The following is a 16,096-nucleotide window of genomic DNA, read 5'->3' on the forward strand; positions in this document are numbered from 1 at the left end:
CTCGTGATGGTACAGCTCAAAGTTGATTCTGATTGAAACCAGACGGATGAAATCACTGCAGCTGATTACTGGTTTTAGGAGACAATCAAGCCCATTTCTTTCAGAGATATCCCCAGACGTACACCTTCTCATCTGGAAGGGCAGAAATCATGACTGGACCTTGCATTCCAACTACAGTCCTGCACTTAACCTTAGTCAATTCATGTGGAACCAGTCCAGGCACATCAGTGACCTTAGGTGACCTCTCTGTCTTTTTTGCAGTCGTTGGATAAGGTGGTGATGGAGATGAGCACCTGTGACGAGCCCCGCCCACCAAATGGTCCGTCTCCCATAGCAACAGCATCAGGTCAAAGGTGAGATATTTTCTCTTTCACTTCCCCTCTGTCTTCCACACATTCTCTCTCCCTCACACACACACACACACACACACACACACACACAGTGGTCACTTACACTGATCCTCATTTCATTTCTGCAATTTTTTCTGCAAATCTCTCAGTATCCACTATTCTCCCCCATCTTCCTTATCACACACACACACACACACACACACACACACATACACACACACACACACACACACACACACACACACACACACCCCCGTGCCCTCTCTGAACTCCTTTCTCTCCTTGGTCCATATGAAGGTTGAAGGATTAATAAAGAAGTTTTAAATGATAATCTCTCTCCCTTCATGCAGTTTATATGGTCTTTATGGTTTAATAAAGACGTGTTAAACCTCCTACCCCCTCTCTCTCTCTCTCTCTCTCCCATTCTCTGCAGTGAATATGGTTTTGCGGAGAAGGTGGTGGAGGGCATCTCTCTGTCCATCAACTCCATAGTGATCCGGATCAGTGCCAAGGCCTTCAACGCCTCCTTCGAGCTCTCCCAGCTACAGGTGTACAGCGTCAACACCAGCTGGGCCCAGAGCGACCTGAGATTCACCAGGATACAGGACCCAACCCGCGGGGAGGTACACACACACACACACACACACACACACACACACACACACTCTACTTCTCAATACTGCTTCGGGTGTTACATCATCTTACCATAGTGTAATTATGATATAGTTAAATTAAGTGTGCAATGGATTCACATAGGCATGCAGTGCAGAATACAGAAAAAGATCGTTATTTATATATGCCATCAACATGGTAATGGTGGTTGGCCTGGAACTACATTTGCTAGTGCGGTATATCCAGGATCAATATACTACTGGTGCAGTGCATGTTATACTGTCCTTTTGACTTTGTGTTTGGTCATTTCCCAACAAGACTGTGAAGGTTGTCCGAGAGTTGAAGTGTCTGGAGGAGGTGCGGCTGAGATTGACGTTGCCAGGGTGACTGAGTGTGCGGTCGTATTCTGGGGTGTGTTTCAGATGCTGACCTTTAAGGAGGTGAGCTGGCAGATGATCCGCATCGAGGCGGACGCCATCCAGAGCAGCGAGCACGAGGTCCTGAGCGCGCCCATCAGGCTCATCACCAACCAATCGAAGATCCGGGTCACGCTCAAGAGACGGGTGAGCAACGCACACGCACACACACATGCACACTCACACTGCAATCTAAAAAAGATGATTCAAGAACTATGTGCCCTTCATCACCTGCCAATTTGACATCAGCCACACTCTTGAGAAGTGTAAACAATACATACACACACACACACACACACATACACATACTATACGAACACTCCCACTATCCAGAACTAAGCGCATCAGGTCCAGTCATGCGTATGGTAAAAGATCAGTCACAACAGCACGCACACACTGAGTAACAGTCACAGTCTCATCAGACTCATCACTCTTCTGATTCATCAATCAACCATTGATCTCATCTGAGAAACAAATGACAAAACACAGATACACACACACACACAAACACACACACGCAAACACACACAAACACACCATTCAGTTTTGACAATAGGGACAGACATCATTTATACCCAGTAACACACATACACAGTGACGTTCGCCACATAATTAGTAGTCTGTACTGAATCACACATTCATTGAGCCCAACTGTTAATAGAGGGTAGTAAAGATCATTGTCTGCTTCTGCACAATAAGCCTTTCCCACACACACACACACACACACACACACACACACACACACACACATAGTCTATTCAACATTGACGGAAGCATTATCTTCTGTATCCCACAAAGACCCAAAAATAGAGATGGTGGGGGTGTCTGTGGTTGGGTGTTTGCATGGTGTTTGGGACTTTGTGTGTATGTCTGTGTCTGTGACTGTGTGCAAACACAAGAGCTTCAGTCCGCAGTCTCACTTATCTGTGTAGAGTTGTTCTGAATAGCTGTAGGCAAATGCAGTAATTACATTGGACGACATGATGATAATTAAAAAATCCTCATTCATTTGGCTTTCCAGCCCGCTGTGACAACAGCATGTTTGTTGTTGTGTTCGTCTGCTTGTTTGTTCTAAGAGGATGTTGTTTATGTGATTCCTAACTCTTTTTTAAGCAGCATTCCTTAGCTCCTTTAGCTCTACGTCTTGAGTTGGGTTCTTAGTTTAAGGATCGATCATCTTCAAGTAGTAGTGTCTGCGTCTCGTACCATAAACAATTTCTGGATGTATAGATGGATGTATGGATTACTGTATATGGAACGGACCAGTAGCCATTGGGTCGTGCTGTGCAATGAGTAAACCTTCCTCCTGATTGGTCATCTCCCCAGGTGAAGGACTGTAACGTGGTGGCCTCGAAGCTGATTCTGATCCTGGACGACCTGCTGTGGGTTCTGACGGACTCCCAGCTGAAGGCCATGGTCCAGTACGCCAAGTCCCTGAGTGAAGCCATGGAGAAGTCAACCCAGCAGCGCAAGAGCATGGCCTCAGAGAACTCCGAGGTCTGTCACACACACACACACACACACACACACACACACTCAAATGTACACATGTCCATACTCACACACACACACATACACTCACCCACAGACACACTAAAGGGCCGTTCACACCAGGAAAGATAACTGTAAAGATAACTATAACTTTAAGGATGAAAGCATCCACACTGACCAACAATAAGCAAAGTCTCTCCTTGTGTTGATGAATGTGATGGCTAAAATTTGATGGATTCTGATTGGCCGTCAACTTTTATGTTGATAACGGCCCTTAATGCTCTCCCACACCCTCTCTCCTCTCTCTTTCACTTTCACACACACACACACACACACACACACACAGGCAGCAAAGGAACGTTCAGAAAAGCTCTCAGATGTACACCCTTTTGCGTGCACGCATAGTCGCATACTATACACAGGTTTACTCACACACGCAGACACACATCTGTATTTCACCTTCATGGGGAATTCCATGACCTTTCTTTGTTTTTTTATCTTTCTTTATCTGGATATGTGTTTTGTGTTTTGATAGCCAAGCATTGTCTGCTTTACATAAAGACAGACTGACAGACTGACTGACTGCCCAGCAGGATACACACACACACACACACACACACTCACATACTCACTAATGTTCCAAATAAGCTCTTCTGAGCTGCTTTTGGGTTTTACATCTGTATTTAGGGGTCATGATTTGCACATGTGTGAGAGAGGTTATATTTGGTCAGTGTGTTTGTCTGTATGTGTGTGTGTGTGTGTGTGTGAGCACGTTCAGGTCCTGAGGACTTTGTATATGGACACTGTGCCTGCAGTGTGTGCTGCTCTCTCTTGACCTCTTTGTCTCCTCTATGGTGAGAGCTGCGGGCACTTTCTCTCCCTCTCCCTTCTCTCTCTCTCTCCCTTTCTCTCCTTTTCCATCTCTCTCTTACCCTCTAGACCTCCCTCTCTCTTCTCTCTCTCTCCCCTTTCTCTCCTTTCCCATCTCTCTCTCTCTTACCCTCTAGACCTCCCTCTCTCTTCTCTCTCTCTCCCCTTTCTCTCCTTTTCCATCTCTCTCTCCTCCCACAGCCCTCCCTCTCTCTCTCTTTCACTTTCACACACACACACACACACACACACACACACAGGCAGCAAAGGAACGTTCAGAAAAGCTCTCAGATGTACACCCTTTTTATGCAGCAACGCATAGTCGCATACTATACACAGGTTTACTCACACCACCAGACACATCTGTATTTCACCTTCATGGGGAATTCCATGACCTTTCTTTGTTTTTATCTTTCTTTATCTGGATATGTGTTTTGTGTTTTGATAGCCAAGCATTGTCTGCTTTTTTACATAAAGACAGACTGACAGACTGACTGACTGCCCAGCAGGATACACACACACACACACACACACACTCACATACTCACTAATGTTCCAAATAAAAGCCTTCTGAGCTGCTTTTTGGTTTTACATCTGTATTTAGGGGTCATGATTTGCACATGTGTGAGAGAGGGTTATATTTGGTCAGTGTGTTTGTCTGTATGTGTGTGTGTGTGTGTGTGTGTGTGAGCACGTTCAGGTCCTGAGGACTTTGTATATGGACACTGTGCCTGCAGTGTGTGCTGCTCTCTCTTGACCTCTTTGTCTCCTCTATGGTGAGAGCTATGGCACTTTCTCCCCCTCTCCTTCTCTCTCTCTCTCCCCTTTCTCTCCTTTTCCATCTCTCTCTTTTACCCTCTAGACCTCCCCTCACTCTCTCTCTCTCCTTTCTCTCCTTTCCCATCTCTCTCTCTTACCCTCTAGACCTCCCTCTCTCTTCTCTCTCTCTCCCCTTTCTCTCCTTTTCCATCTCTCTCTCTCCCTCTAGCCCTCCCTCTCTCTTTCCATCTCCCCCACTCCTTTCCTCAAATGTCCTACACTGTCTGTCCGTCATTGTCCATCTGTCCCAGACACACTCACTCTGTATTTCACACAATCACTCCATTTCCCATCATCCTTTGTCACTTCCTGCTGTGGTCACCTCCTAGTTGCCCTCCATGCCAAGATGTCTGCCTCTCCTTTAACACCCCCCACCTCCTCTGCTCTTCTCTTTAATGGCTAGAGGACTGATATGACTGCACAACCTTCAGCAGACAGACATTTTGCCTATTGCGTTGTTCCACCACAGAGAACCTTACTTGCTTCCATGTTCACACATGCTTGTACACACACACACACACACACACACACACACACACACACACACACACACACACACACACACACACACACACACACACACACAAACAAGCCCCTAGCCTTACAGAGATGCTTTGGCATGTATAGGGGCTTCCATGTCACCACGTACATTCAGAAGCACACACACAAGCTCACGCTTAAACAAGCACAAAGATATACACGGACAAACAACGTCCAAACCCAAGTGCTTACCATGTTGCTTACGCAGGCATGCACAGGTGTGTGCATTCAAACACACACACGCGCACACACACACACACAGGTGCTTCTAACCTATTTTTACCCAAAGTCCATGTCTACCTCCATCTGTTTCCTCATGTCTGTGAGAACTGTGTTGGTATGGAGCTCCTCCTGCTGGTTGAAGTTAGCATTGCATGCCCTGGTGCACATGTACACCAATAAATACCTCTCTTCGGTATATTTCCAACTGCTTTTAAATCTATCGCTTTTGAGCAAAGTACTTGAAAAGTTGTTTGCAATCAGTTAAATACCTTCCTCAACGAAACAGGTATCCTTGAAAAATTCCAATCAGGTTTTAGATCAAATCACAGCACAGAAAACGGCTCTAGTAAAGATAGTCAATGATTCAGACTAGCTACCCACTCAAAACAAAGTCTCAATCCTTATTCTTCTTGATTTGAGTGCTGCATTTGACACCATTGATCATAGCATCCCATCCACCGCCTTGCAGTAAAGGGTGGGTCTCTCTGATAATGCTCTAAACTGGTTTCAAACCTACATTATTGGCAGAGATTTTATATCAGTCTAGGGAGATCATGTATCTGAAAAATATGACTTTACCTTTTTGTGGCCCAGGGAGCTGCCTTGGTCCCCTGCTATTTCTATATATGCCCTCCCATTGGGAAACGCCATAAGTCAGCATAATGTAAACTTCCACAGCTACGCAGATGATACCCACTGTAGGACTTTCTGTGGAGTCAACTAACCTTAGATGGCCTTTTGCCCCTCACTGCATGCCTTAACCTCCATTAATCAGGGATGAGCAAAACTTTTTTGAAACTAAATGATGACAAAACAGAGGTACCTCTCTGGTTGGACCAAAACCAAGCGATATTATTCTTAGTAATTCAGGAACTTTGCACACCAGGTCAAACCAAAAGTAAATAGCCCGTGTCATCTTTAGATGCAGAGTTAAGTTTTAAGCCCCATATCAGTAAAGTTACTCAGACAGCTCCATTTCCACTTGAGAAACATTGCCAAAGTGCTGCCCTTTTAACTCAACAAGATGCAGAAAAAGCTAATTCACGCCTTTATCACTAGCAGGTTAGACTACTGCAATGCACTTTTCACTGGTCTTCCTAAAAAAACATCTAAAGAAATTGGCACTCATACAGAACTCTATGGGCTAGATCTCTTTAACTAAGACTAAGAAGCGTGAACACCTCACCCTGTCTAACCGCACTGGCTTTTTCCTATAGAATTGATTTTAAGGTTATGTTAATTACTTACAAAGCTCTGAATGGCATAGCACCTTCATATATCTCTGAGCTTTTAATATCTTATCAACCACAAAGGAAACTTAGATCATCCAATTCTAATCTTTTTTAATCGCACTCCAAAGTGCTCCACAAACAAAGTGGGAGAAGCTACATCCATTATGCCCCAAACTATGGAACACCCTGCTCTGTACATCAAGCAGGCGAGTTCAGTAAATATTTTTAAAAAGATCTGAAACATACCTGTACAGGAAAGCTTTTAGTTAACTCCATCTTATCCTGTAGACTACATTTTCAGATTATTCACATCTGCTACTATTGAGGGGCTTAGCCAGCCAGAAGCAGATGGGCTCCCCTATTAAGTCAGGTTCTGCCAAGGTTCTTCCTGAATATGGAGTTTTTTCCTTGCCACAGCTGCCATATGGCTTGGTGGGGGTAAGAGGGTTAAGGCTGCCAGTCTTATGACGCCATTTTCTATATTCTTTCGGCCTCTGCCATATTTACCTTTGATGGTGACGCTCGGGACCCATCGCAAGAAAAATGCACTCCCATTGAGATGGAGTGAAGGGATATTGGATCCAGACTGGTTTAACTCCCATGACCAGTATTGTCCCTCTCTCTCTCTCGCGCTCTCTCTCTCTCTCTCTCGCTCGCTCTCTCTCTCTCTCTCTCTCTCTCCTCTGTCTCTCTCTCTCTCCCTCTGTCTCTCTCTCTGTCTCTCTCGTTTCTTCTCTTCCTCTTGGTCATCCCGTCCTCTCTCTCTCTCTCTCCTCTACAGGTCGCATCGCCGCCCCCTACAGCCCAGCAGGTGCGCGCGCAGCAGAGCTCGGCAGCGGCGGACCAGAACGCCACCATGGCCCGCCTCTTCAGCGCGTACGACGTGTGCGAGACCTCGCACCACCTGCAGATCACACACCTGGACCTACACATCTGCGATGACATCCACACCAAGGACAGAGGTGAGAGAGAGAGAGAGAGAGAGAGAGAGAGAGAGAGAGGGGCCTACATCTAGGAGCCTTCAAGTAGAGCCAGCACGGGGAACAGAAGACGGGGCTGAGAAATCACTTTCAACTATGGAGGGATGGGATGAGAGAGAGAGAGAGAGAGAGAGAGTGTGAGGGAGGTCTTTCTGATAGCAAAAACAACAACTTCAGAACTTTTTTTTTTTTTTTTTTTTTTCCAAGAGACCTTTGTTCTGTGCACCTGAACACACTAGTGATAAAGTGCAACAACATCGTACATTTTTGGTGTAGGCAAGTCATGTTTATATAGTACAATTCATACAAAGTGGAAATTTAAAGTGCTCTGTGGTCATTTTGAGAGTTTCCATCTATCTCTAGACAATATAGTAGACATGTATATTCATATAGTCTTATAGTCATGATTACGTTGTGTATATGTAAACAGTACTATTAAAATGCTATTGACTGTTAGTGTGAGCACAGACATGGTACATGCTGAAAAGTAGTACTCTGGGCACCAAGTGGGTGAGACCTCAGCTGGGACTCCACATGGTGCTCACTGGGCTGATACTAAACAGCAGCCATCCCATCAGTTAACATCAGGCATCAGTCTGCAGGAAGGCTGAGGGAGAAATAAATTGAGACAGAGACAGAGAGAGAGAGTGACAGAGGGGGAGAGAGAGAGACAGACCGAGAGACTAGCCAGGAGCAGGAGGATTTTTCAAACCACTGTGCTTCGTCTGACAGTTGAATAGGTGCTTTGAAATGGTCTGTTGTTGAAACTTGAAAGTGTTGATGTTGAGAATCCACAAGATGTATTCCCCTGCCCTTAGTCTTCCCTTGTGTTTCTGTGTGGACTGTGGAAGGGTTTGATATCCCTCGATATTATGTGTGTTTGAAACTGACTATGGGTGTGGGCATAGCTAGGATTTTCCAGAGTGTGTTTGTGCATCTGTGAGTGTATCTGTTTGTTTGCATGTATTAAAACAATATGCACTAATCTGTAAACACATCCACATCTATGGGCATTCTGTGTGTTGCCATTGTGTGTGTGTGTGTGTGTGTGTGTGTACTCCCAGTGTTTATTATGCAGTCTGTTTCCTCTCTCTCTCTATACATCTCTAGCCTGATGTGTTCTCTCTCTCTCTATCTATACATCTCTAACCTGATGTGTTCTCTCTCTCTCTCTCTCTCTCTCTCTCTCTCTTCATCTCTAACCTGATGTGTTCTCTCTCTCTCTCTCTCTCTCTCTCTCTCTCTCTTCATCTCTAACCTGATGTGTTCTCTCTCTCTCTCTCTCTCTCTCTCTCTCTCTCTCTCTTCATCTCTAACCTGATGTGTTCTCTCCATGTCTGTGTGCAGTGATGAATAAGGGCATTACGGGCGGAGCCATGCAGCTCTCCTTCAGCTCCATCACCCTGGACTACTACCCCTTCCACAGGGCAGGTAAGCAAACACCTCCACCTTCCCATGAGGCCTTACAGATGTGGACGATAACTGTTTAGTGCCGTCCACATTTTCTTGGCATATCTTAATGGCTTAATGGTCTGAGTCCAGTGGTCTAAAAATATTCCGGGCCGACTCCACTAGGAGCAGAGGTCACCCACTGCCTTGCTATTTGATCATTGTTGATCAGACTACAGTTCACATTTGTGTTGACAAGTGTAATGTGGTCAGCACACCCAAACAACACCAGTATGGCAGAGGCGGACTAGTGAAACTCCTTATCATTGGATCTCAGGTAAGTTGCTGGCGTGAGCAGGAAATATGGCTGACAGCTGCACTAGTTTTAACACACAACCTTCATCAGTTTTCCATTCAGTTGCACTGCTTTTGCATCAGCCGTCAGACCACAGTGACTCAAGCCCTACATGCATTCATGAGTCTTCACATCACACACACCAATTTCAGCTTGTAGACGTCTTCCTTCTGATCTGCAAATCTCCCTTGTCATCCAGCAAATTAAGGAATGTAGCCGATGTTATGTGCGTCTGCTGTCCGATTCTCCTCCTACGCATATCCCCAAAGGTATATAAGCACTGTTGGGATTTTGTGTTATTGCAGTGCTGGTCGGGCATAGCTGACGGTCACCATGGTGTTTTAATGAGACCAGTGCTGTTACAGCCCTCGTGCTTAGTGTTCCGATTCTGTGTGTGTGCACCGGGTGTAATAAACTCAGCTGCAGTGTTAACACACGCTGTATCAGATGACTGTACTGACAAAACATTTGCCTTGACTGCAGGCATGGTGTAGTGCTAGGTGTGAAATGCTGTGCGTGCGTGCGTGCGTGCGTGTGTGTGTGTGTGTGTGTATGTAATGACTACATACACACTCTGTAATGAAGTCACTCACTGGTGCAGTGTCTGTTTCTTTTATAGGTTTAGGATAAGATTTTATTGACACTAAACTCTAAATTAACCATCTTGCTTCTTCACCACCATTAAAACGTGCAGACACACGGGCTGCACACAGCAGTACTTAATTCAGCTTTGCATGTGTTAACATCATTCTGAGCTTTTCTGTTGCTGTGATGCAGTTATGGATGAGCTCTTCATCAAATCCTCCCCAAAGCGGCTTTGAATGATCCTTTCCCTCCCAGACACAACCCACCAAATGTTACATTTACATACTTTTAGTCATTTAGCTGATGTATTTATCCAATGGGACTTTGACAAAAAATAAGTGTAAAGTGAATCTCTACCCTGTGCAATGTCATCAAGAATCAAGCTTGACCCAAATAGCTATCATGTGTTAATGTGTTTTGTCACTTTTAACATGCATACGATGTAAGCTAATGTGCAGAGTACATTTGTGCACATTGCAGAGTGAATTAGGGCTACATGCTCCGACACACACACACACATTCACACACCCACTCACTCTCTTTCTCCGACACACACACACACGCACACACACATTCACACACCCACTCATTCTTTGGGGCAGCCGTGGCCTACGGGTTAGCGCTTCGGACTTTTAACCGGAGGGTTGCCGGTTCGATCCCCGACCAGTAGGCACGGCTAAAGTGCACCTAACCCCTCACTGCTGTTGTTGCAGGCAGCTCACTGCACCGGGATTAGTGTGTGCTTCACCTCACTGTGTGCTGAGTGTGTTTCACTAATTCACGGGTTGGGATAAATGCAGAGACCAAATTTCCCTCACGGGATCAAAAGAGTGTATATATACTTATACATACTTACTTACTTACTTACTTTACTTACTTACTTACTTACTTACTTTCTCCGACACACACACACACACACACATCCACTCACTCTCTCTCCGACACACACACACACACACACATCCACTCACTCTCTCTCCGACACACACACACACACACACACACATACACACACACATATTCACACACCCATTCACTCTCTTTCTCAAACACATACACACACACACATATTCACACACCCATTCACTCTCTTTCTCCGACACACACAAACACACAAACACGCATACCGACATAAATACCTTTGGTATCACTTTATTTGGATATTTCCATGCCTGTTCAAACCAATGTATAAAAACAGACACACCTACATAAACACACACACACACACACACTGGCCCTCTCTGTCTTGTCAAGTGACAAGTGTACACAGATGCATGTACACAAATATACACATACTCTTAAGTGTTTTTAAGACATCAAAGCTTGGGTGGCCATTAACTTCAACAAAAACAAAAAGTCCTGATATTTTGACCCAGTGTGATATAAGCATAGACCCATGCTCCCTGGAACCATAGGTCAAACATACATCAATAAATCTAGGTGTAATTCTTGATTCAGATTTTCAAATGGAGCAACAACAACAACTACAAACAAACTCTATGGTAAAATCTAGCTTCTTCCATTTAAGGCTCTTATTAAAGGTCACACCCTTTTTTATTATTGAATACTTTTGAAAAGGTTTTTCCATGCCTTCATTTCATCCTGTTTTGATTACTGTAATGTGCTGTGGGCTGGTAGCTGCTCCTCCCTCTCCTGTTTTCAGTTAGTTCAAAATGCTGCAGCCCGCCTCGGTGCCTTCTAACAAGAACTCAGAAACGAAAGCACGCCACCCCTGTGCTCACCGTTCTTCACTAGTCTGGACGTTTCAGGAGACATTTTAAAATTATGTTTTGTGCGCTCCATCAAGGTCGAGAAACAGGGCGGGCCTTTGCAGTAATTGCCCCTAAACCGTAGAATGAGCTAAATCACACCTTAAAAACTCATTTTTAGTCCCTGGTGTTTAACTTTGAATGAGTGATTTGTTATTCATTTTTCAGTAAGTTTTATAGCTTTATTTACAGACTTAAAGTCCAGATAAAAAACACACACACAATATATAACATGAAGGGTACAAAGAAACACATACATGAATACAGACAGGCATACAAATGACTGTCCATGCATTACATATTGTTAATGTTTTTCACATGTTTTTTTTAGCGATCTTCCCTGCTCTTGTGTGTGGTCTTGGTTTAGTTGAACTGACTTGACCGTGCTCTGTCTGATTCCTTCCTGTGCTGCTCAGGCGAGAGCTGTCTGCACTGGATGCACTACAGCGAGGCGACGAAGACGCGCGAGGGCTGGGCCCGCAACCTCCTCGAGGAGTTCCGCACCAACGTGGACCTGCTGAAGACCGCCCTCAAGGACCACCAGAGCACCAGCGACCAATCACAGCGCTCCCCACAGCATGGTAAGACCACTCCCGCTCTCTGATTCGCCGGTTGTACTCATGAACCACAGATGTGGGTGTGTTGCAGTTTCTGGCGTGTGGTTTTGCGTACACTTTCATCTGCGATTGTCACACTTTCCAAAACGGTGGACTTTTTTTTCCTGTGATGGTGAAACAGTGGCCTCTCTTGGACACTCTTGGCACTGCGCCTTCATTCCCTGAACAACTTGTCAGGCAAGGCCTGGGGCTTGTGCCAGGACTGAACTGGGTTCCCACAGCGGCTCCAAATGCAGTTATAAATAGTAGATAACAATCTGTCTGTTCATCTGTCCATCCTGTCATCTGTGATCAGTCGTTATCAAACCTAAAGATATAAAGGCACACCTTGGATGGTCTGAGAGAGAAATAGTAGGCATTTTGCTCAGAAACATTCTCATATAAACCACCACACTTCTCTCATAAGAAAGCAAGGCAAAAAGCAAGGTGTCATTTGGTCAAGTGGTAGCTGCCTGGATCAACTTTACATTCCAGTAAAGTGTCAGTGGCCTAGTAGCACAGTGGTAATAGCAGCAATTTCTTGCAGAAAATCCTTTTCATGTGACCTCCATCAAAATCCCCCTGAATATAACTCTTGTGTTTCATGATAAGATATCAAGTCAGATGTCAAGTTCGATATGAAAGGCCTTAGTAAACACTAGACTCTCACTCAGACCTGGTTTAGTCCTGTGTAGCTCATGTTCTTTCCACCTGGCCTCTTCCCTTCTCTTCTCTCGACATCTATTTGTGTGTGTGTGTGTGTTAGTGTGTGTGTGTGTGTGCTAGTGTGTGTTAGTGTGTGCTAGTGTATGTGTGTGCGTGCTAGTGTGTGTGCTGGTGTGTGGGTGTGACTGTGGTGGTGTGAGTGCTAGACGTGGTAGTGGTGTACCATAGGTCTTACTCCAGGAGGGGTTTTCAATCATGAATCTATGGCAACTTATCTGGGTAAGTTAACTTGATGTAAGCGGTAAAACTCCTAATAGAAGAACCCTATGGTTTCACAGGGCTCTTCTAATATGTTGTTTACCACTTACTCTGATCAAATCACCATACACTTGCGGGTCGTATCTCTCGTCGTATCTCTCCTCTCATCTCTTATTCCGATCAGCCTCTTCCATTTCCTCTTCTCTCGGCACGCGACCTGTGTGTGTGTGTGTGTGTGTGATGTGGTGATACCGTAGCTCTTACCCCAGGTGTGGTGAGCCACCCGCTGGTTCTGTTGTCAGGTCCAGGCGCCGCGTGTGTGTCCCCCGCCTCCCAGAGGCGTCTGCTGGGGGCCTCCCCGGGCAGCGGAGCTGCTACTCACACTGGGCAGGATGAGGATGAGGATGGTGGTGATGATGAGGATGATGGAGAGGAGGAGGAGGAGGATGGTGGTGGTGGTGGTGGTGGTGTTGTTGTTGGAGGTGTTCTGGGGTTCCAAGTGAGGGACCCAGTGCCCTGCTGTTGGTGCCTAGAGCCAGGTAGCTAGCTCTCCAGTGTGTGTGCCTTTGAGCGTGTTCATACACACACTGATACACACACACACACACACACACACACACGCAGGCACACTTGTACATACAGGTGAAGCACATTTGGAAGTATCTTGGGCAACTAAGAGGAACGTGGTCTTTTACATTGGTAAGGCTTCAAATGCAATTTATTGTTGAATTCCGTTAAGATACTTCTCCCAAGAGCAAAGTACTTTTTCCCCCTCAGTAAATACTGTCCAAAAGTGTTTGACCCCAAACACCTCAATACACACACACACACACACACACACACGTTGGTGTGGAGTGGCCATGCTGGACACGCTGAGGGTGATGCGCTGAGTGTGTGTGTGTTTTCCGCAGGGAAAATCTCCACCAGCTCCAGCACCAGCTTCTCTCCTCCACCCACGCCCCGCACCCAGCTCATGTCCAGCTCCTTCGTCCTGCGCATGGCCGACTTCAGCATCTACCAGGTAAGGAGACGAAACACACACACACACACACACACACACACACACACACACAGGCACATAGCACATCACACTTGCAAACACTTACTCGAATACATTCTCTTACACACACAGGCACAGTCTCATACACACACACAGACACTCTCTCTCTCACACACACACACACACACACACACACAGTACAGGTGAGAAGAGAACACACAAAAACACAGAAAGTAGCTTTTATCATCCCCCTCACATTTACACCAACTTCAATTATCTCAAAGACACAACTCAAAAATACATCTGCAAGCTCTGACTAAGCCAGTTGTGTTGGGAAGCCGTCACTATATTATGCACAAACACATACACCCACACTCAATAAATAAATGACCACCTTTTGCAAAAAACAGGCTAGAGCTGAAAACTTCTACTCCCACTCTCACATTCTCTCTCTCTCATCTCTCTCTCTCTCTCTCTTTCTTTCTTTCTTTCTTTTCTTTCTTTCTTTTTCTCTCTCTCTCTCGGTCTCTCTCTCTGTCTCACTCTTTATCACATTCTGTCTGTCTCTTTCTTCCTCTCTCTCACACACACACACACACACACACACACACACACACACACACACACACACACACAGCCTTTACAGTCCCTCTCTTGCGGTCTGCCTGTAGGTGTCCACTGCAGACCAGCGGCGCTCCAGCCCCAAGGCCATGATCTCCTGCAATAAGAAGTCCCTGTACCTGCCGCAGGAGATGCCCGCCATCCACGCCGAGCTCACTGAGTACTACTTCCCCGATGGCAAAGACTACCCCAGTACGTCACTTCCTGTTTCAGCACCCCATACTTCCTGTGGATCACTGCTTTTTAATGTGCATACGTGGCCACTCTCATTCCAGCTTTTTTAAGCAGGGGTAACAATGTGAGGAATCGCCTTTGTTGTTAATTTCAGTTGCATCCTAGGCCAGCTGTGTGTGTGTGTGTGTGTGTGTGTGTGTGTGTGTGTGTGTGTGTGTGTGTGTGTGTGTGTGTGTGTGTGTGTGTGTGGTCATCCCAGCTACTTTTACATGCACAATTTCACATAAAAGTTTAACCCTGAGCTACTAGTTGGTGTATATTTCACAGTTTAAATTTATCTCTCTCTCTCTCTCTCTCTCTCTCTCTCTCTCTCTCTCTCTCTCTCTCTCTCTCTCTCTCTCTCTCATCCCATCCCTCCATAGTTGAAAGTGATTTCTCAGCCCCGTCTTCTGTTCCCCGTGCTGGCTCTACTTGAAGGCTCCTAGATGTAGGCCGCTTGAATAACACTGCTTGTTCTGTTTCCAGTCTCCTAGCTAGCCGAGCCTTTTGAGTTGGCTTCCACAAGAACGCCTCGCTCCCTTCTCCACTCCCCCTCTCTCTCTCTCTCTCTCTCCCTCTCTCCCCCTGAGACATCTCCCTACTGCACATCAGAGCAGACCATATTTGTCTCAGCAAAACGCTGCTCTCACAAATAGCTTTAGAGGGCCGACCCGCTGAGTCTGCTCGCGGGCCCTGGGTTCCAGTGTGGAGAAACGGCCCTCTTTGCTGTGCACTGGGAACTAGGGGAACTAAAAGGGAGCCCTCCCTTGTGAAATGTGTAATCGGTTTCTTTGTCCGGTTTTTGGCTATTTCCTTTCTTTTTTTGTCTCCTGCAATGTTTTTTTTAATTTAATGTGTTCTCTTTGTTGTCGGTCTTTTCCTCCTTGCTCCACTCCATCGTGGTGTCTTTCTTTTTTCCTCCCTCACTCTACCTCTCCCTCCCTATTTCCCTCACTCCTTGCTTTCTCTGCCCCAACGCTCCATCTCTCCATCCCTCCCTCTTTCCCCCTTTTTCTCCCTCTCCCTCTCTCTCCATCCCTCTCTCTATCCCCCTCTTTCTCCCTCTCCCTCTCTCCTCTCTTTCCATCCCCCTCTCTATTCCCCTCTATCCC

At 45.8% G+C, this 16,096-nt stretch overlaps 1 protein-coding gene across 1 annotated transcript in view; it reads left to right on the top strand.

Annotated features, from left to right (window-relative positions):
* Positions 1 to 16,096, top strand: part of uhrf1bp1l (UHRF1 binding protein 1-like) — a 49,215-nt gene that overhangs the window by 20,467 nt on the left and 12,652 nt on the right. The window contains 9 exon segments of the mRNA XM_048268811.1: positions 262 to 353; positions 784 to 973; positions 1,385 to 1,525; positions 2,705 to 2,875; positions 7,334 to 7,514; positions 8,880 to 8,963; positions 12,047 to 12,211; positions 14,062 to 14,171; positions 14,822 to 14,963. Of these exon segments, the coding sequence (XP_048124768.1) occupies positions 262 to 353; positions 784 to 973; positions 1,385 to 1,525; positions 2,705 to 2,875; positions 7,334 to 7,514; positions 8,880 to 8,963; positions 12,047 to 12,211; positions 14,062 to 14,171; positions 14,822 to 14,963 (1,276 nt within the window).

Source organism: Alosa alosa, chromosome 17 (genome assembly GCF_017589495.1).
Source record: "Alosa alosa isolate M-15738 ecotype Scorff River chromosome 17, AALO_Geno_1.1, whole genome shotgun sequence".
Classification (NCBI taxonomy): domain Eukaryota; kingdom Metazoa; phylum Chordata; class Actinopteri; order Clupeiformes; family Clupeidae; genus Alosa; species Alosa alosa.